General features: G+C 48.5%; 1 protein-coding gene across 9 annotated transcripts in view; it reads right to left on the reverse strand.

Moving 5' to 3' along the window:
* RIN3 (Ras and Rab interactor 3) overlaps positions 1-21,246 on the reverse strand; it is a 183,675-nt gene that overhangs the window by 119,952 nt on the left and 42,477 nt on the right. For 8 of the 9 annotated variants that reach the window (XR_004184801.1, XR_004184802.1, XM_021941486.2 and 5 more), the window contains exon 3: positions 294-411. Coding sequence is in view for 7 of the 9 variants with exons in the window: in XM_021941486.2 (XP_021797178.2) it covers positions 294-411 (118 nt within the window). In the remaining 2 variants the exon portion in view is untranslated. Of the gene's footprint in view, positions 1-293; positions 412-1,131; positions 2,086-21,246 lie in introns of those variants that run through there. The other variant, XM_021941487.2, reaches the window with a different exon arrangement.

A 21,246-nucleotide genomic window follows, 5' to 3' on the forward strand; every position in this document is an offset into this window, starting at 1 on the left:
CAGCATCCCTGCATTGAGCTAACAAGAGGAAACTTCACTGTGGCCACAAGAATGCAAAGCCAACCAGCTGCGACGAGGGTGAGCAGAAATTCACACTGACTTTGGATGATGAACTGAGTTCAGAACAAGTCTGGCTAAGTAACTTCAGTGACTGAAAGCTTTTCCTCTTTCTAATTTTAAACACCATCAGTGCGTATGGGAGAGTCTGTGGCTAGAAGGTGCAGCCTCGCTGCTGCTGCTGCTGCTGCTGCTGCCGTGTGGTCAAAGTGAAAACAGAGAAGACGGGCACTTACTCGATTTTTCTTCCTTAATGGTGTATTCGAGCACCTCGGCCGAGCTCTCGTTCAGGGAAGGAAAGTGGACACAGAGCACCAGCTGCTTCGAGCTGCTGTCCCGGCGGACCAGGAACATCTGAAACCAAAGAAGGGGAGGGAGCTCTGTGAATCAAAGATTTGGGTGAAGGTGAGGAGGACAACCATGAGATGGAAGTCATCTGGAAGGTTCCTGAAATGAGGAGGCAGGCTAGGGAGGTCAAGGATGCCTCGGGGACACTAGAGGTTCTGCCCCAAGAGTCTTGTGTCACCTGGCCCATGTCCACACTAGGATCGATCCTGCATGCTCAGTTTCTCATTTGCCCACTGAAGGGTTCAATGAAATCAATGTTTCTGTAAGGCTATTGGAGGCACAGAGTCCATGGCGGGGGGAGGTCTTAAGATTCCTATGCCCCTACCCCGAGATGCTGGTTGTGTAAGGGGGGCTGGAATTGGCTGGCTCTTATGTGAGTGGTCCTGAGTCTACACTCAGAAAAGCTCTAATGTACGGGAGTCAGGTTGAATTTCAACTCTCACCCCAGCACGTATGCTCTGGGGGAGGCTGCTGGAAACAATCACAGATATTGGTCAATTCACACCTTTTTTTCCTCTGAAAAAATAAAAATAGCTAATACTTAATATAGAGCTCTCGCTGTGACAAGACCCATCAGGACACTCCACATATAGTAACTTGCTCCATCCTCTCCATCACCCCATGAGTTTTATTATTATCCCCATTTCACAGATGAAGGAACTGAGGTACTCTCTGATTATAACAGGATGCCCCCTCCTCAAGCTGGTGTGATGACTGAGTTAATACCTGTTAGGGCTTGGCCCACAGGACATGCTCTGGAAGGTGATCCTGGCCGAGGTCTCACAGCTGTAAGGGAAGAACTGGATTTGGCCTCCAGACACTGGTGTCAACGCTTGGGACCTCCATGCCACGAGGCCTCTGCATGCAGACCCCAAGTCGTGAGCAGGAAGACTTGCTTCTGCTGTGGGTTTACTCTCTTCTGATAAAACCATGGCTCTAGGCCCTGAGGACGCAGCTGTGCTCTAGAAACCAAACACTAGCTGAGGTCTCACCCGGAGCCAGCATGTTCACAGACACTTGCTTCTCCTTCTCACGCTCTGAGCAATGGTTCTGCTTCAGTGAGGGTCCCGAGGGCAAACATGGGGAGCGGGATTCTGCTGCCTTTCACAGACTCTGCTGTTTTAAAATGTCCTTTGAATCTTGGCAGGCCCCAGCAAGCTCATCCCTCCTTTCCAGGTGACACCTTCTGGAATCTCCCCAACCTCCTGTGGCACAGCTTTCCCAGGAAGGGCGTGGGGGCATCCCTGGATAGGGGAAGGACTTGGTCTGTGTCTTCCCCTCCCGGCTCTGGTCTTGACCCCACCCCTGGAGCTTAAGCCTCTCCTACTCCAGCCCCAAGCTTCTGGGTTAGAGTTTGGAAAACTAGGTGTCTGGCCAAGGTTGCTGAAGAAAGGCTGCAGAGCAGGGACACTGGGATATCTGAGTGTCCATTTGAACCAGAGTGACCCCCATCTTGAATGGGGGCTGGGTAAAATAAGGCTGAGACCTGCTGGGCTGCATTCCCAGGAGGTTAGGGCATTCTAAGTCACAGGATGAGACAGGAGGTGGGCACAAGATACAGGTCACAAAGACCCTGCTGATAAAACAGGATGTGGTAAAGAAGCCGGCCCAAACCCACCAAAACCAAGATGGCGACCAAAGTGACCTCTGGTCGTTCTCACTGCTCATTATGTGCTAATTATAATGCATCGGCATGCTAAAAGACACTCCCACCAGCGCCATGACAGTTTACAGGTGTCATGGCAACGTCAGGAAGTTACCCTATATCTAAAAAGGGGAGGGACTCTTAGTTCCAGGAATTGCCTGCCCCTTTCCTTGAATACTCATGAATAATCTACCCTTTGTTTAGCAAATACTCAAGAAGAAACCATAAGCATATTCAGTCAAGCATGAGTATGAGACAGTGCACCAGGATAGAGCAGCCATTCTTTTGCTTCTTCACTTCTCTAATAAACTTGCTTTCACTTTATTCTGTGGGCTCGCCCCAAATTCTTTCTTGTGTCAGATCCAAGAACCTACTCTTGGGGTCTGGATCCGGAACCCTTTCTGGTGACACGAGGATACAGCCCCAAGCACAGGAGGCTCCTGAGGAGTCCTCTGTCCTGACCCTGCTCTGGTGATATCCTAAATTCTGCTGCTATTGTATTGATTACTAATATTACTATATTGCTGTATCATCATAATCATTGTTATTCTATAGTTGTTATATATAATTGTTAAAAAAAATACTAGAACCGTATTACTATTAATGATTAATGGCCTCCCTAGTCTGGTCTAAATCCAAATACTAGTGCATTAATTAGATTCTATGATCTCACTTAATTCTCCTATTAAACCTATGGGGGAAACATTATGGTTATCCCCATTTTATAGATGAGAAAACTGAGGCAGAGAGAGGCAAGTAATGCTCATGATCACAGGGTTGTAAGTGGTGGAGCTGAGACCTGAAACTCAGGACCTTCGACTCTAGATCCTGAGTGCTCAATTTCGTCTCCACTTGGCTTGCAGAGGGTGGCCCTGCGGCTTAAGATCCTGGTCTCCGTGAGAGCGTACGGCCCTTCCAGAGCAGCAGCGCGATGAATCACTAGTTACCAAACTGAGGTTGGAAATGAGTTTTTCGCAGCCCCTCCCCTCCAGCAGAGCAGGATGAAGAGATAATTAGAACCAGGAGCAACAGGGGGCGATGGAAGGGGTACTCCGGTGATACAGGAGCTAAAAAGAAAGTATTTAGGCAGAGAGTGAGGGTAACAGGGTCCTCTGCTGAGCTTCCCTTTTAACAAAAAGCAGCCCCCAAATAATTTCTTCTATAACAAAGAACAGTCTGAAAAACTCAAGCTGCAAACATAGACAAGCAACCTGGAAGTTTGCACGGGTGAATGCCGGCAGCTGTGCCAATAGAAAAGGGTTACCTGGAAGCCAGGTATGTTCAACATGGAGGCTCCACCTTCCCTTTTCTTTGTCACGTGTACAGTGGAAAAGTAGGCAACATAGCCCCGGCCATGTAGAGAATCCATCTACATAATAAAAGATTAGGGTGGGGCAGCCATCTTCTTCTCGTGCAATGCAAATGGCACACCTGTCCAGCCAATCTCTGGTACTCTATGTAAATCAGATACTTCCTCCTCAAGCTCACCTATAAGACCTCCTGCACTTCACCATGGACCGGAAGACCTGTTCAGGACACCCTCTCTCTGCAGGAAAGAGCTTTTCTCTTTCTTTCATCTTTTAAACCTCTGCTCTTAACCTCATTCCTTGTGTGTTCGTAACCTTTATTTCCTTGGTGTGAGGCAACGAACCTCGGGTATTACCCCAGACAAATGACGCTGCTTCACACGGGAGGGGGGGGAAGGGGGAGGAGGTGGTGCCTGCCCACAGGGTGTTCCTACTGGACATTGGCTTACCTCTAGATGCCTCCGCCAGGCCCGGCTCTCTGCTCAGAGGCTTACAGACAAGCCTTGGCTGCTGCCAAATCGTCACCCTACTTGGAGCTGCAGCATCTCTGAACTAGTGCATTCCCCTGAAGTTGAACTGACCCCAGGACGTGGAGTCTTTCAAAGAAATGAGGGTGCTTTGCCTCTATGGAGGTTCAAGATGGAGCTGCCTCCTTGGTCACCAGGCCCATGAGAACCAGCAGTGTGTAAGGCAATGTGAGTGTGTGAAGGAACGTGAGTGTGTGTGGGGGTGAGTGTGGTATATAGTAAGACAGAAACACATCGCCAGTCTTTGTACCCAATCCTGGCACAGAGCTTCAAAAACCCTTGGAATTTCCTGAGAGATGAGAGTGTTTTTTATTATTCATAATGAGCCCGTTTTGACCTAACCTGAGTTTCTGCTATTAAACAGGGACTCCTGGTGGGACCTTAGATTCAAGGGAGGGGCTGGCCACAGAAAGACTAAGCACTTGCTTAGAGGGTTGGAACCTTCGGCCCCACGTGTGACCCCCAGAAGGGGACTGGAGACTGAGTTCAATTACATGGCCAATGATTTAATCAATCATGTCTCTGAAATAAAATCTCTGGACTTTCTGGCTGTGCTGGGAGGAAGATGCACCCAGCTTCTAGGAGTGTCAGCTACTTGGGAGTGTCACCAACCTTGGGATTTTTTGGAGCTGTCCTTACCCCCTTACTTTGTTTTGACATTCTTCTAAATCTAATAACCTGATTTGTCTCCAGCTGATCCTCAGTGAGAGATGCCATCCCCTCAATATTCAAAAGTCACCCTTCTGGCCAGGCACAGTGGCTCATGCCTGTAATTCCAGCCCTTTGGGAGGCTGAGGCAGGTGGATCACTTGAGGTCAGGAGTTCGAGACCAGCCTGGCCAACAAGGTGAAACTCCGTTTCTACTAAAAATACAAAAATTAGTCAGGTATAGTGGTGCACGCTGTAATCCCAACTATTTGGGAAGCTGAGGCAAGAGAATAGCTTCAATCTGGGAGGCAGAGGTGGCACTGAGCCAAGATTGCACCACTGTACTCCAGCCTGGGTGACACAGCAAGACTCCATCTCAAAAAAAAAAAAAAAAAAAAAAGGGTCACCCTTCTACAGGAGACCACTAGACTTCCCATCAGTGGGACATGACAGAGGCAAAGTTCTGCCCATTTCCCTTTGACCTAGCTGGATACTACTTTCACCAACCCACGGAGCCACCCTGCCTGGACAGCTAGCAGAGGCCAAGACCCACAGACCCACCACCACCGCCCCTCTCTATAACTGCAGGAAGCAGTTACAAAAGACTGACCATCCATTTTCCCCAAGGAATTGGGGTCTTAGACTCTTGAGGGGGAAATGTTACAGTAGGTAGTCAGGCATGAGCAGGGCAGGAGAGTCCCCTCCCCCACCAGGAATGTCAGGTGACCATCAAATGATGGGCAGGCAGTTGTTAGCTGTCTCGCTAAAATAATAATTGGTTGCAGCTTGCACACCAGGGAAACACAGTCTCCCAAGAGATAGAAAAAACCTGAAAACTGGTGATCAGCATCTTCTCAATAATATCTCACAAAGTGTGCCCGTGGGCTCAAGCATGAGCACTAAGAGGCAAAATGGCGGAGCATAACTGGTATAGGACCTTCTTCTAGAAACACTGGACCGGTACAGGAAGAACGCCTCAACTGAGCATGCGCACAACTCCAGTAACCACACTGCGCACGTGGCCCCTCCCGAGTGCTGGCGGATCACTGCACATGCGGACAGCCCACCCCAAGAGAAGAAGCCCGCTCCGAGACTCAGGGCAGAAGGGACGCAAGACCCCGGGAGCATGCCAACACAGAAAACCCTAAGTCAAAGGTCAAACCGTGCACTAGATGTCTCAAGCCACCTGCCTGGCCCTCTTCCAAGTGTAGTTTCCTTCCTTTTGTTCCTGCTGGAAAGCTTTAGTAAAGCTTTAGACTTGCCTGGGTCTCTCACTCTGCCTTATGCCCACTTTGTCAAATTCTTTCTTCTGAGGAGGCAAGAACTGAGGATGCTGCAGACCTGTCTGGACCCCCCCTGCGAATAGGAGGAGAGGTGATGGGGACTCTGTGGCTGCCCCGCCCAGACCTCACCCTATGTGCCTTTTCTGTTTGGTAGTTCCTGTGCTGTATCCTTTATACAAAACTGTAATTGGAAGTATAACACTTTGTGAGCCTTGAGTTGTCCTATCGGATTATCAAACCTGAATGGGGACCATGAGAATTCCTGAATTTGAAGCCAAATTGGACAGAAGTGCAGGTAGCCTGGGAAGCCCACTTGTGGCCGGCGTGGGAAGGAGGAGCCACCCCTGGAGTCTGCACTCACTCTGGGTAGTGTCCAAATTGTTGGACACCCAGCTGGTGTCAGACAATTGTGAGTGAGTGTATGTGTGTGAGTGTGGGTGAGTGCTGTGAAATTAAATTCAAACTTAAAATAATTGGGACTTAAAGCTGTTGGAACTTCAAATTCTTTAGAGCCTTGAGAGGAATGTGACTTTGTAGCCTGAGTCAACACCGCTGCATGCAACTGCAACTTCTGCAGCTGATTTCCTGTAAATATTGAAGACCAAACAGCAGCGGAGATAAGACCCCCTCAGAACACTCCCCTTCTTATGGAGTATTAAAAGAAAAACCTTAGACCAATTAAATTTCACAGAATTTAGTTGAGCAAAGAACGATTCACAAATCGGGCAACTCTTGAACCAGCATAGGTTCAGAGAGACTCCAGCATAGCAGCCACGTAGTGGAAGATTTATGAACAGTAAAAGGAAAGTAATGGACAAAAACTGGAAGTGAGGTACAGAAACAGTTGGATTGGTTACAGCTCGGCATTTGCCTTATTTGAACACTGTTTGACCAGTTGGCCACCTTTGACTGGCCAAGACTCAGTGATTGTCACGAGAGTAATTTACATCTGTTTACACCTGCAGTTAGGTTACAGTTCACTATGTCCAGAAAAACCTTTAAGCAGAACTTAAAATATGTAAGGAGGCAGCATTAGGCTAAACTTAATTTAACAGGAGTAATAAAGTAATCTTCCCAGGATGTAGCAATCTGTAACCAATCAGATCACTGGGGCATGCAGTGGTCTCATATGGAAAATGTCATTCTGCTAAAACTTCTCTGTCTCTATCTGTATAAAACCTTAACTTCACCTTCAACGCTGGCCTTGTTCATTTGGAGTCGGTGTCTCCTGGGTGGCTACTCTCGAGTTTTGTGCTAGAATAAACTCCATAATTAATCACATTTTCTGAATGTCACTTTTTTTTTTTTTTTTTTGAGACCGAGTCTCACTTTGTCGCTGAGGCTGGAGCACAATGGCATGATCTCAGCCCACTGCAACCTCTGCCACCAGAGTTCAAGTGATTCTCCTGCCTCAGCCTTCCGACTAGCTGGGATTACAGGCGTGCACTACCATGCCTGGCTAATTTTTGTATTTTTGTGGAGATGGGGCTTCATCATGTTGGCCAGGCTGGTCTCCAACTCCTGATTTCAAGTGATCCGCCCACCTTGGCCTCCCAAAGTGCTGGGATTACAGGCGTGAGCCACCGTGCCTGGCCTGAATGTCATTAGTTAAGGTGGACAGTGTGTGTGAGAGTGTGTGTGTGTGTGTGTGTGTATGTGGGTGTGTATCTACCATGAGGGAACTCTGGGGTGCCCTCAGGGCCTCTCTGCTGAGTAGGACATGGCAAGAAAGGCAGAGCAGGAGCCAGTGGTGCCACTGGGAAGGCAAACTTTGACCCCTGACCCCGAGTCAGGGTGGGAGCTGAGGCTGGAGCCCTCCAAAATTGCAACCAAACTGTAGATTTCTGTCCGCACTGGGAAAGTGCTCTCTTTGTGGTGCACGTGTAGGGGACACACCCCAGGTCACTGGTTAGAAGCACAGGCACATGGCAGGGCTGCCCCACCTTTAGGGGCAGGGATGGCACAGGAAGGAAAGGCAGTGCTTTTCAAACTGCAGGTCATGACCCATTAGTGCTAATGCCACCCAAAATTTCTTTTTCCAGAATGAAACAGAAGAAAATAAAACAGAAGACCCTTGCCTATAATAAGGGTCGACTTCCTGTTGGAGGGTACAGGTCTACGCGGGCCAGGGTCACAGTACAACATCTATATTTTTACTCTACTGATGGCTACTTTCTCCCCTAACTATTTTGATGTGCTTAGTCCCCACTCATCTCTCCCTAGGGTGACTGGCGTGACAAATCCTGGGTGCTGGCTTCAACTAGGCTGTCCTTCGATGCTGCTCTGCATTGAATCAGCTCTTTCACACCCAGCCCATAGCTATTTCTAGGTTTCCTCACTTTGTTCAGACACGGACCCTGTTCTCCATCCTCACATTCCAAGAAAGAAAGAAAAAAAAAAAAGAGGCAGGAGCTCTCAGAGGGAGCTCCTCCAGCTGGGGACAGGCCCACAAACTATATTTCTTTCTGGGCTCTCAGACAGCCCTGAGCAGCCAGTTACCAGCCCTGGGACCCTGGGTGATTGTATGGTTTCTCTGAGCCTCCGTGTTCTTGTCCATAAATGGGGGTGGCAACACCTGCCACCACGCAGCAGAAACAAAAAATGAAACCAAGGCCCTGCCTCTCTGGTTGGAAGATGTATGGAAAAGTTGCAGAGGAAAGCATCCAACAGGACGCTCACTGAGGACCATGCTCCACTCACCCCACCCACAGCTGGTTTTGAGCTTCTGTCTCCTGGTCTCAGGCTCCACCTAGACCTGGGAGTCTGTCCACCATGTGTGTTTACTGTGAAAAAGAATCAGAAGGGACTGCCTGACCCCAGAAGAGATGAAACTTACAGATCCAGGGCAAGAGGAGGCGAATGCAAGATTATAAACTAAAGAGAGAGTGGTTCAAGTCCATAGCACGGAGGCAGAAGTTAAAACGGCAGCTAGTGTGCACACTGGGCCAGGAGCCTTACAGGTGCCAGGACTGGTATCACTCAGTCCTCCCCAGAGCCACACAGGTGGCAACTGCCAGAGCAGGACTAGGGTCAGGCATCCCCACCACATGGTGAAGCATCTCGCTCCCCTCTCGCTGTTGGGCTGTGTTATCTACACAGTGTGTCGACAGGGCTGGAAAGTCCCCAAGGTTGGACTCTGCCAGCTCCCCAGTTCTGAACCCCTCACCCACCCTTTCAGCATGGCCACAGGGCTCTCGTGTGGCTCTTGTCTTCTGACTGAAAACCATGATAAGGCGCTGGCCTGGGGGGGCAGAGGAGGCTGGAGGCTGTGAGTTCACAATGGAGAGTGGGGCAGGGAGGGACTCTGAGTTTGGTGTGGCTCCAGGAGTCCTCTGATGTTTCCTGCCCACGTGGTCATGGGTGAGGGTGACACTGACAGGTACCTGCTGTGGGCAAGAGCCCAGGTCAGTGGTCTGCTCTGGCCAACTGGAATAAGAGGGTCTGTTCTGTTCCTCTCTGGGGAGGTTTAGCTGCTGAGCTAGTCATGGAGACCCTTCTAAAAGGTATTCACAGGCAGCACCTCAAAAACAGCATCACTGTGCTGCAGTGACACCCGAAGAACATTTTAGATTATATTATGGTGAATTATCTCAGCTGAAACCTGGCAGAGTTTGGCCCAGGTCAGTGTCAGGCAGCAGCCATCTTCATGAGTTGTTCATATCCACATCGCCCCCCTGCCCACACCCTGATTGGGTGTCCCCAGGTCATACTTCAACGGGATGTTGCCCATGATGGCTGTTACAGGTGAGTACATGGTGGGGTGGAGAGCCGAAGGACCACCCAGAGCCCTTTCTCCAACACCTTTGGGGTTTCCATGTGAAAAGTCTCAAAGCCCACCCCCCTTTCTGCCCCCTGCAGCCAGCTGTTTAGAGACACAGTGAAACACAAATACTACCTCTGCCCCTCACCAGCTGTGGGCAAGTTACTTTTACTTCTTGGGGTCTCAGTGTCCTCATTTGAACATGAGGACAATAAGATACATCATTCGGGGTTGCTGTGAGAATTGCTGATCATGTATATAAAATGCCTGGCACAGAAAATGTACTTAATAACTTATAATCCTAATTATTAATATTAATTATTATTATAGATTGCTCTCATTTACTGATCCAAATCACATGCTATGATTTTAAGTGCCTAATATCATTAGACAAATAAATGACAACTATTAATAGGATTGTTACTATGCTTGCAGCTGGACCACAGGGACAGGAAAAAGGACTCAAAGAGCATTCACCTCCACAGTAGATTAAAAAGAGCCACAAAGTCTTTGCTGCTCCCCCTATCAAGAGATGGAGTCTATTTTCACCTCCTGGTGAAAACAGCATGGCCTTGGGACTGGCATTGACCAAAAAATGCAGCAGAAGAGATACTGTGGAGTTCTGAGCTTGGGCTTCAAGAGGCATGCAGCTTCCATGTCACCCTTTGGACTATGCTGTCATGTAAAGAAGCCTGAGCTAGCCAGCTGGAGTTGTGTGGCCCAGCCAACAGCCAGCACCCACCACAAGACACATGAGTGAGGCCATCATAGACCATCCTCCTCTGGTCAAGCTGCCAGATGATTGCAGCTGCATGACTGACCCCAGAAAAGACCAGCAGAAGAACTGCTCAGCTGAACCCAGCCTAAATTGCTGACCCATAGAAATATGAGCAAATATAAAATAGTGACTGTTGTAAGTCACTGAATGTTGGGTTGGCTTGTTATGTAAAGTAGGTAATGATATAGCCATGAGGTATACAGACGTGGGGCCTCCACCTTTGGGTATCCCCCTACTCTCTTCCATCAGGCATTGCTGATGAATACACACAGCTCAGTGGGAAAGTTTCAAAGTCAGTGATGTGGTCCAGCCCCTCACTCTACAGCCAAAGAAACCCGGAGAAGTGAAATGACCTCCTGAGGTCACATCACTTGTTAGTGTCAAAGCCAGAACAAGAATGCAAGACACGTGACCTCCAGGCCACATTTGTGACCACTACAATACATAACGTCCAGCCCAACCAACCCACTGGTGGTAAATAAGCATGTACTCCATGCCAGGCACCAGGCTAGGGATTTTAGATACCTGCAACAGCTCCTTCCCTGAGGCTCTGAATATCACACCCTCTATACAGATGAGAAAATAGTGTGAGGTACAGGTTGGTAAGGAGACGAGAAAGGGGATGGGCATTCAAGCGGCAGGTCCAGAGTGTCGGACCTTGAACCCTTTCATGTAAGACCTTCTGCCCGCATGCTCTGGAGCCGAGCTTTCCAAGTTTAGTCCTTAGTTAGCCACTTGGAGCTATGTGAACTCTCTGGGTGGCTTCTTTTTCTGTGAAATGGGGTCATAATAGTCCCTGCCTGTGATACTTACTGAGTTAGCTCCCCAAGAACCAGTCCCCTCTCCCCTTCCTTGCTAACAGACTCTGATTCCGGTTCCGGTGGCAAAGTGCCCTGACTCAGGAGATGTATCACATTTGGTCAGAGCTGATCTTGACCATACTGCTGTCCTTGGCCATTCACCCCCTTTCCTAGCCTTCGTCATATCACAGGTGATCAGTAAAGCATTTGCAACAACACGTGTTCCCTACCAACAATGCAGAGCCTAGGAGGAGAAAGCCATTTGCCTGTGACCTCCTGCCTTTGAATGGGTGAGGTGTCTGGAGCTGCAGCTGCCATTCTGCAACCATGAGGTGAGGACCAAAAGCCAGCACCTTGAAGACAGAGGAATAGAAGGGTAGAGAGAAGCCCAGGTGAAGCACTGAGGGAACACAGTGGGAACTGAAGGCATCAAAGAGCTGCTAAACTAGCCCTGGACTCCAACCTCCAGACTTCTTCCCACTAGATAAACAATAGCATCCTTATGGCTGAAGCTACCATAGCTGGGCTTGCTGTCACTTGAAGTTGAAAGTATTCACCACTAACCCAGTGCCTCAAAGGATCGTTGAAAAGGCTGCACAGGTGGTATCAGCAGAGTGCCTGCTACATAGTAAGCAGTCAATATGTGGTACTTCTGTCAGAGGTGATCCATCTTGATTTTCTTATAGCTCCAGAGCATCTTTCTTACAGCTCAAGAGAAGCGCCATCTTGAAATAGGGGCTGGGGCAGCTGAGACCGGCTGGGCTGCATTCCCAGGAGGTTAGGCATTCTCAGTCACAGGTCACAATAAAACAAGATGTGGTAAAGAAGCTGGCCCAAACCCATCAAAACCAAGATGGCAATGAAAGTGGCCTCTGGTCATCCTCGCTGCTCATGATGTTAACACATTATAATGCATTAGCAAGCTAAAAGACACTCTCACCAGCACTATGACCGTTTACAAATGCCATGGCAGTCCAGAAGTTACCCTATGTAGTCTAAAAAGGGGGGAAACCCTTAGTTCCAGGAAATGCCTACCCTTTTCCCAGAAAACTCATGAATAATCCACCCCGTGTTTGATCAATAAATAACTCTAAGCACATTCATTCGAGCAGCCCATGCTGCTGCTCTGCCCGTGGAGTAGCTATTCTTTATCCCCTTACTTTCCTAATAAACTTGCTTTCACTTTACGCTGTGGACTTGCCCCTGATTCTTTCTTGCCTAAGGTCCAAGAACCCTTTCTTAGGGTCCGTCTTGGGACCCCTTTCTGGTAACACTTCCTTCCCCAGACCCCCTCTACCTGCCTCCTGACCCTGAGAATGAATGTCACAAAGCCCCTAGCATTCCTGATGTCAGTGTTCATGGATGGCTCCATGAATCAAAAGGGCAACAGGGCAGGACATGGGGCACCCTGGACAGGGAAAGGCATCCTGATGGGCAGCTCTGGACTTCAGGGCTCAACCTCGATGGGAAGAAGAGCCAGGCAGAGCAGATGAGCCAGATGGAGCAGTGAGGGAACACAGGAAGGCAAGTGCTGGTGCCAGGGCCACCTTTGTCCACCTCCAGGACACTCACAGGGGGCTGCCCAGGGTTCCTACAAACAGAGCAGTTCACTTCATGCCCACGATAGTACCCTCCATCTGCCACTGCTCCTGAAAGCCTTCCCTGATTAGCCATTAACAAAACTTCCTAGGCCCAGTGTCCTTACTCAACCTCTCTCCTCTCTGGGAACAAGCCTGGTCTGACACCTTGCTGAGTCAGCTGTGTGTGTGTGTGTGTGTGTGTGTGTGTGTGTGTGTGTGTTTTTCCTTCATTTTTCATCCCTCACTGCATTGCATTGGGGATCCTCAGAAAACAGAAAAATCCTTTTCCATCAATTGTACAAACTGCTGGGCTCTTGCCACTGTGAGAGTCCAACTTTCTTTGAAGAGTTAGCATTCCCCCACACAACCCCCCGCCAAAACAACAGCGGGCAGTGGTGAGAGCACTGGGCTGTGGTCAGACACTTGTGTCCTTCCTAGTTCTGACATTGGTTTTCTCTGTGTCCTTGAGCAAGTCACTTCCCCTTTCTGAGCTGGCTTTTTCCAGTCCATAACGAGGGAGGCAGGCTGAACAATTCCAGGACTCCTTTCTTCTAGAAGATACTCTTCTAGCATCAGTGCCCTGGGGTTCTTTCCCAGTCCCTAAGAGTCTTGCAAGAGGGTGAGTTTCATGGTAAATTAATTCAATCCAGGAAATAGTACCGCCAGTCTTCAGACCCTCTTCCTGTCTACCTTCAGCCAGGGTGAGTTTTGGAAAGACCAACTTATTTCACTAACAGCTGGGACAGAATATGCTTAGGAAGAGAATTATGCAGCCACCACACTCCCCTCTTCCTCTCCAAAAAAATACATAAAAATCCAAAGCTAAATGCACCATAAGGGGTTTTGTTTTTACTATTCATTTTTGGCCTGGACAATTCAGAGCTATCTGCTTTTCCACTTTTGTTATTTTAGGATTATTTTCCAGCTGCTTGGGGAAAATTTCCAATCATGCCCATTAGGACAGAAACAGAAGTAGCTGGCTCTTCTGAGAGGCTACGTCCACAGGGGTTGTGCCTGTGGAGGTTGGCAGTCCAGTGGCTGGGGCCCATCCTGGACAAAGGTCCTCATATCCTCAGTCCTTACTCTGACAGAGCTTAGGGGTGTAGGGGTGTGTGTGTGTGTGTACAGAGTTGTAAGAAAGTCAAGCCACAAATCATCAGAACCACTGAGGACTGGAAATGGAATAAAGGTACATATTGTCCAATATCTTTATTTTACATAGGGGGAAACTGAGGCCCGCCTTTCCCATTAGCGTAGCACAGAGCAGCAATTCTCAACTCTGGCTACACGGCAGAATTACCCAGGAAGCTTTTAAAACATGCCGATGGCTGAGGCTCACTCCAAAACAAAGAGACAAGCATTTCTGGGGGTGAGGCCAAGACACTGTTTTTTTTTTTTTTTTTTAAAGCTTTTAGAGACAGTCAGTTGTGGGTTTAAATCAAGTTCCACAACTTGGTAGCCATATGACTCAGGCAGGCTTCTTTCCTTCTCAGAGCTGAGTTTCCTCACTTACAGAATAGAGATCACACCCCCGTTTTGCAGGGTTGTTGGAAAAATGAGAGATGGTGCTTAGTCCAAAGTAATCCTGCAATGATTGATGGTTATGCCTTTTCCCCTGGTCTCACAACAGAGGCACTTCACTGAAGTTTTTTTTTTTTTTTTTTTTTTAAGACAGAGTTTTGCTCTTGTTGCCCGGGCTGGAGTATAGTGGTACGATCTTTTCTCACTGCAGCTTCCCGGGTTCAAGCGATTCTCCTGCCTCAGCCTCCCAAGTAGCTGGGATTACAGATGCCTGCCACCACTCCTGGCTATTTTTTTCTATTTTAAGCAGAGATGGGGTTTCACCATGTTGGCCAGGCTAGTCTTGAACTCCTGACCTCAGGTGATCCACCTGCCTCGGCCTCCCAAAGTGCCAGGATTACAGGCATGAGCCACTGCACCTGGCCCACTGAAGGTTTTTACCAAACTAATACTGAACAGAATTGGTACTTCTTGGGTTCATACCTAGGGAGGGTGCTTTGAACCACCTAGATGGCTGGTCCATATCACAACTCAGGTTACTACAACTTTTAAGCCAACCCTTCACCTCCTTCACCACCAAAAGCAACCTTAAAAGAGGTTTCTTTTGTTAACCACCTTGGCCTAGAAGCAGCTGACTTTCCAGTAGCAACAAACACTCACGGTGCCCAGATCTTGGTTCCTAATATCATTCTCTATCAAAGGAACGAGGGCTTCTTGGAGAAATGGCTGATTCTAGGACTGGCGCAGGAAATATATAAGACGAGCGTGGAGTGTCCTGTATTGCCAGGAAATAACGACGTGTTCCAAAAAACAAAACACACACCCACATGCACAGTGAGGGTGGTGTGTCAAAGGCATACAGGAGCCAACCGAAAGACTCCCAGGGGCCAAAGCTGGAACACTTTGAACAACAAAATAATTCAAGTAATATTGGATTATAGTCCAAAGTATAAAAGTACCCCTGATTCCACAATGATGTAAGTAAATGGCTTAATAAATAAATGGGAGAGAAGAGGCAAATCTCTTGCACAGACAAACTCCAAATAGTATATTAGATAGCAAATCAAGGAGGTGGAGTATAATTCCCCATTCCTTAAAGGCGGGCTGAGCACGCCGACTGCCTTCCAGAAAGTACAGTCTAGAGAGGCAGTGGGGGAAAGAGTCACTTTGAAGTGCAGAAACCCTGCGAACAGAACCTCAGCAGTTGATCAAGGTCAACATCACCAGTGGTAAGTCATTCTGAGAGTCTGTTGCCTTCATATGATGTGATTAGAATATTTTACCACTGTGGTCTTCCCCAAATCCCTAACCCCAGTCTAACCATCAGACAAGTCCTGGTTGAGGAACATTCTACAAAATACCTCATCACTGTTCCTCAAAACTGCCAAGATCATCAAAAACAGAGGAAGCCTGAGCAAATGTCACAGCCAAGAGAAGCCTAAGGAGATAAGATGACTAAATGTAACATGGGATGTGATCCAGGAGCAGAGAAAAAATGTTAGGTAAAAGATGGCCAGGCATAGTGGCTTATGCCTGTAATTCCAGCAGTATGGGAGGCTGAGGTGGGAGGATTGCTTGAGCCCAGAAGTTCAAGACCAGCCTGGGCAACATAGGGAGATCTCGTGTCTACAAAAAGTAAAAACTAAATTAGCTGGGCATGGTAGTGTATGCCTGTAATCCCAGCTACTCAGGAAGCTGAGGAAGGAGAATCACTTGAGCCTAGGAGGTAGGCTGCAGTGAGCCGTGATTGCACCACTGCACTCTAGCTTGGGTGACAGAGCAAGACCTGTCTCAAAAACAAAACAAAACAAAATTCAGGAAATCTAAATAAAGTGCGGGCTTTAGTTAATACTAATGTATCAAGACCAGTTTCTTAATTGTGGTGAATGTACCACACTAATGCTAGATGTTAACAACGGGGGAAACTGGTATGGAGTATATGGGAACTCCTTGTACCATCTTTGCAACTTTTCTGTAAATCTAAAACTATTCTAAAATAAAAATTTTTAAAACATCAGCCTGAATGCAGAATAAAGGTGGCTGTTGGTTGCCTTGCTTCTGGATACACACAAATCAAAAAATGGGCCAATATGTTCCCAAAACCTTATCAGAGAAGCAGGCTGCAGGGAGGGGAGGTGGATAGCAGGGAAGGGGAGGGATGTGGTCAAGGTCATACAGATACTGGGAACAAAGGGCCTGGATCTCCAGCCTCCTGAGCACCAGCGCCAGATACAATGAAGCACTGTGTCTCATCGGTGCCAGCAGGGGTAGACCTAGGTGGTCTCTGAAGACCTTTTGAGTTCCCACAGCCTGGGGACCACCTACGGTGTCTGAATCTTTTTTTTTTTTTTTTTTTTTTGAGACAGAGTTTCACTCTTGTTGCTCAGGCTGGAGTGCAGTGGCGCAATCTTGGCTCACTGCAACCTCTGCCTTCCCAGGTTCAAGTGATTCTCCTGCCTCAGCCTCCTGAGTAGCTGGGATTACAGGCGCCCAGCACCATGCCTGGCTAATTTTTTGTATTTTTAGTAGAGACGTGGTTTCATCATGTTGGCCAGGCTGGTCTCAAACTCCTGACCTCAGGTGATCCACCCGCCTTGGCCTCCCCAAAGGGCTGGGATTATAGGCATGAGCCACCGCGCCCAGCCTAGTGTCTGTATCTTTAGAAACAATGACATCATCGCATGGATGCCAGTTCCATGGGAGCGCTATTGTGCAGCAAAGGGCCTTGCCAGCTGAAGATCACACCACACAGACTCTGCTTTCACCAGCTGTGTGACTTCAGGCAAATGAGTTGACTTCTCTGTGCCTCTGTTTCCTCATCTGAAAATGGGAACACTAACGCCTGATAGAAATTGCTGAGGATCAAGTAAGATCACGCACATAGCAACTGGGTAAAAGTTGCCAGTCTTTGTACCAGCACATGCACTCAGGGCCTTCCTTATGCTTGAAAATATAGAGGTGCACGGGAGGAGTGGGGCGTAAAGACAGACAGCAGGGAAGGCAACAGATGGCACAGTTCCTCCACTCTGTTGTTCTCAGGGCTGACCCAGCTGCTGCGCCCTCAGGAGCAGGTGGAGAATGGGTGGCAGTGGGAAGGGAATGGTTGATTCATTTAGTGCAGTCACCTGCGGTCTCAACATCTTCTATTCTCAGCACCTGGATTGTAGCAGCGTTCTCTGGGCCTCGGCTGCCTGGGTGCCTCCCCCTGCCGGGGCTGAAGGAGTGTCCGGGCTTCTTGCACCACTGAGGCTGGGATTAAGGCCTAAGGTCTTGCTTTAACTTGTGCTCACCTAGAAAATGAACTAAGTCCCATGGCCTTTGCCTTTTGCCACAGGCCCTGAGCAACCTAGCCTGGCTTTGTCCGTTTGGAAGAAGTAGACCTGCACACCTGCTGTCCTCATTCATTTGTTCCAGTGAACAATCAGTGCCAGGCTCACTCTGTGCTCCCAGACGCGAATCAGTCAATGGTGTCACAGGTAGATGAATGCAACACGGTCCTGCTCTCCAGGGTTCCAGTAGGCTCCAATCCCTCCACTCTCTTTCATCCTCAAGGGCCCCAGCCAGGCTCACGTCCACCTCTGGGCCTTGGCCCTTGCTGTTCCATCACCCGCTACTCTCCAGCAGACTCTGTCAGCTCCCCCATCCCATCCTGCCGATCCATCCTTCATGGCCCAGCTTGGTGTCTGCCTCCTCCAGGAAGTCTGCCCAGATCACCCCACCTGGATGTGCTCTCTTCCTGCTCCAGGTAACTCGCTGCACTGCCCTTCACAAAGCACTTAGCTATCCCCTCCTGGTGCCTTTACAATTCATATTTGTGCATGGAGTCCCCACCAGACCCTTGGAGAAGACAGTGGTAAGACTGTATCTTACCCATCTTTATAAACGTGGCTCATATCCAAACCCATCCAGTACTGGTTGATCTCAGAAAATTACTTTCATGTCTTTCCTGCTACTCAATTCTGGAGGGATGGGCTTGAGCCTTGCTAGGCCTCGGTTCAAACCTCAGCCCTGTACCTCACTAGCTGTGTGATCTCTGGGAAAGTTAGCCCACTCTAGTGGTAGGTACGGCTGGTGTCCCACCCATCCCGGTGGAGCCTTATCTTTTTAGTTGACTCCAGCCCTCTTTCCACTAGCCAGCTCTGCATCTCTTCACCCAAGGACCGTTTCTGGCAAGAGTCAGATCTTACAGTCAAGGAAGAGAGAAGGGGGCCGGGCGTGATGGCTCACACCTGTAATCCCAGCACTTTGGGAGGCCAAGGCGGGAGGATCCCCTGAGGTCAGGAGTTCAAGACCAGCCTGGCCAACATGGTGAAACCCTATCTCTACTAAAAATACAAAATTAGCCAGGTATGGTGGCACATGCCTGTAGTCTCAGCTACTCAGGAGGCTGAGGCAGGAGAATCGCTTGAACCCAGGAGGTGGAGGTTGCAGTGAACTGAGATTGTGCCACTGCACTGCAGCCTGGGCAACAGAGCAAGACTCTGTTTCACCAAAAAAAAAAAAAAAAAAAAAAAAAAAAGAAAGAAAGAAAAAGAAAAAGAAAAAGAAAATAAAAGGAAGAGAGAAAGTGCTGGAAGATGCATCCTCACAGCTCACGACTATCAGGAGTTGGTGAATAATATGAGCTCCATCACCCCTCGGGTGGGATAACCATGAGATGTGTGTTCCACACTGGCTCCCAGAGTTGCCCAGCAGGATTCAGCTCCAGTTGCCCCTAAGGGTAACTCTCATGACAATGTACCTTTTATTGGCATCAGTCCCTTCCCCTGGCTTGGTTCCCCTACTGGTGCTTCCTGGGGTTACTACCCAAATAATCCACTTGCACTCAAATCCTTGTCTCAGGGTCTGCTTCTGGGGAAACCCAAACTAAAGCACTCCTCTTAGCCTCAGTTTCATTATCTGTAAAATGGGTATAATGGCCAAGTTGACCTCACAGGATGACTGCAAGATGGTATCTGCAAAGCACAGAGCCTGGAATTACTAAGCATTCTCCAAAAGGAACCACAACAGTTATTTTCAGTTGTGATTATTTTAAACTTTTTAATCTTTTCTTTTTCTTTTTTTTTTTTTTTTTTTTTGACAGAGTCTCACTCTATCACCTGGGCTGGAGTGCAGTGGCATGATCTGGGCCCACTGCAACTTCCACCTCCCAGGTTCAAGTGATTCTCCCACCTCAGCCTCCCGAGTAGCTGGGATTACAGGTGCGTGCCATCGTGCCTGGCTAATTTTTGTATTTTTTGTAGAGATGGGGTCTCACCATGTTGCCCAGGCTGGTCTTGAACTCCTGGGCTCGAGGAATTTCCCTGCTGTGGCCTCCTAAAGTGCTGCTCCTAAAGTGAGGTGGCATGAGCCACCTCGCCCAGGCTAAGTTTCTGAAGAGAAGACTGAATCTTTTGACGGAGCAGTCATGACTATGTCCCACCCAGCTTGCTCTGGAGAGCCAGCACCTTCTCTTGGGACCACCCCCCACTGTCTGGTAATTCCTATCCACACACTTGCCCTGGACATGCCCTTCTTGATGACCAAGAAAAATCCAGAACATGGCCATCCCTTGGCATCAAACATTTTCCCCTTGGGCTGGTTTTGAGCTGCATCCTCCCAGCAAGGGTGGGAAGCTCATTCCTGAGCACCTGTCGGGGGAGCTGGGGATCAGAGAGGGTGCCGGCTGAACACCCACTGCCAGGAGACCCTGGTTTTATTTTCTACCAGTCCTTGCCAGGCCAGTGGTCCACCTGGTCTTGGCAGAACACTGCTGTGCTTCCCGGCCACCACAGTCCCCACTCCCTGTGACAGGGGCCTCTGTGGCAAGGGGAGGTTGGGACTTGGCAGAAGGCCCGATAAGTTCTAGTGATTCCGATTTTCAGGTCCAACTGGCGACTTGATGCATTTTAGCTAGTCTGAGGCGAACGAGTCCATTCGCCATCTGAGCCCTGTACTTATACGTCTGGACTCTTCCTGGGAGGCAGACAAGTTCCGCAACCACAGCAGGGGAGAGACCATCAAAAGTATACGGTGGCTGGGGGACATGAGTCCAGCTAAGCCAAATAAAACTTGTATGCTCAGCATTGCACAGGGCACCCAGACTGCCTGGGTCCAGATTCCCACTCTGCTATTTACTCACTGTGTCCCCTGGGGGAGGGCACTCGATGTCTTTGTACTGCAGTTACCTCATCTATAAAATGGGCAAGGTGGCAACGTCTACCTCCTAGGGCTGCTGTGAGGTTAAATGGGCAGATTCACATGAAGAACTTGCAAGACTGCCTGAAGCAAAGCAAGTACTCAGTGAATGCTTGCTGCTATAGAGGCATTAATATGCATGGAAAATGTGCGGACAGACATACCGCATGCAATGTGACTTCAGAGGCAGATTGGTGGTTACGGGGCTGCAGGAGGGGAGGAGGGGGAGGGAGCGTGGGGCTTTGTTTTGAATGATGAGATGTTTTGGAACTAAATAGATGAGGTGGTGGTTGTACCACATTGTGTCTGTACTAAATGCCACTGAACTGTATACTTTTAAATGGCTAATTTTATGTTATATGAATTTCATCTCAATTAAAAAAAGAAAAACTTCTGGGGAGTGAGTTTGGTTAGAGTAGGTGGAAAAGATCTTTACTTTTTACATTTCTGTCCAGCTTGGGTTTTTGTTAAATGATGAACACATATGTGTATCACTTTGGTAATTAAACAAATTCAAGTTGTTTTTAAAAGGAAGCATCGTATAGGAGAAAATGTGTGTGGGAGGCGAAAGGAACATATGATGAGCTCTGACTCATATTTCATCATCTATCACCTGCTTATATGTTGTCTATCTATCTGTCTGTACGTCCATATGTCTATCCATCTATCTGTGCATCTGTCTGTCCGTCCATCTGTCCATCCATCCATCTGTTCATCCATCTGTCTTCCCATGCAATATGAACAAGAGCCTTGGGGGCCGTGTGAATGCCCCTATTTCAAAGCAACAAAAGTGAGGCTTAGAAAATTTAAGCCGC

This window comes from Papio anubis, chromosome 7 (genome assembly GCF_008728515.1).
Source record: "Papio anubis isolate 15944 chromosome 7, Panubis1.0, whole genome shotgun sequence".
Taxonomy (NCBI): domain Eukaryota; kingdom Metazoa; phylum Chordata; class Mammalia; order Primates; family Cercopithecidae; genus Papio; species Papio anubis.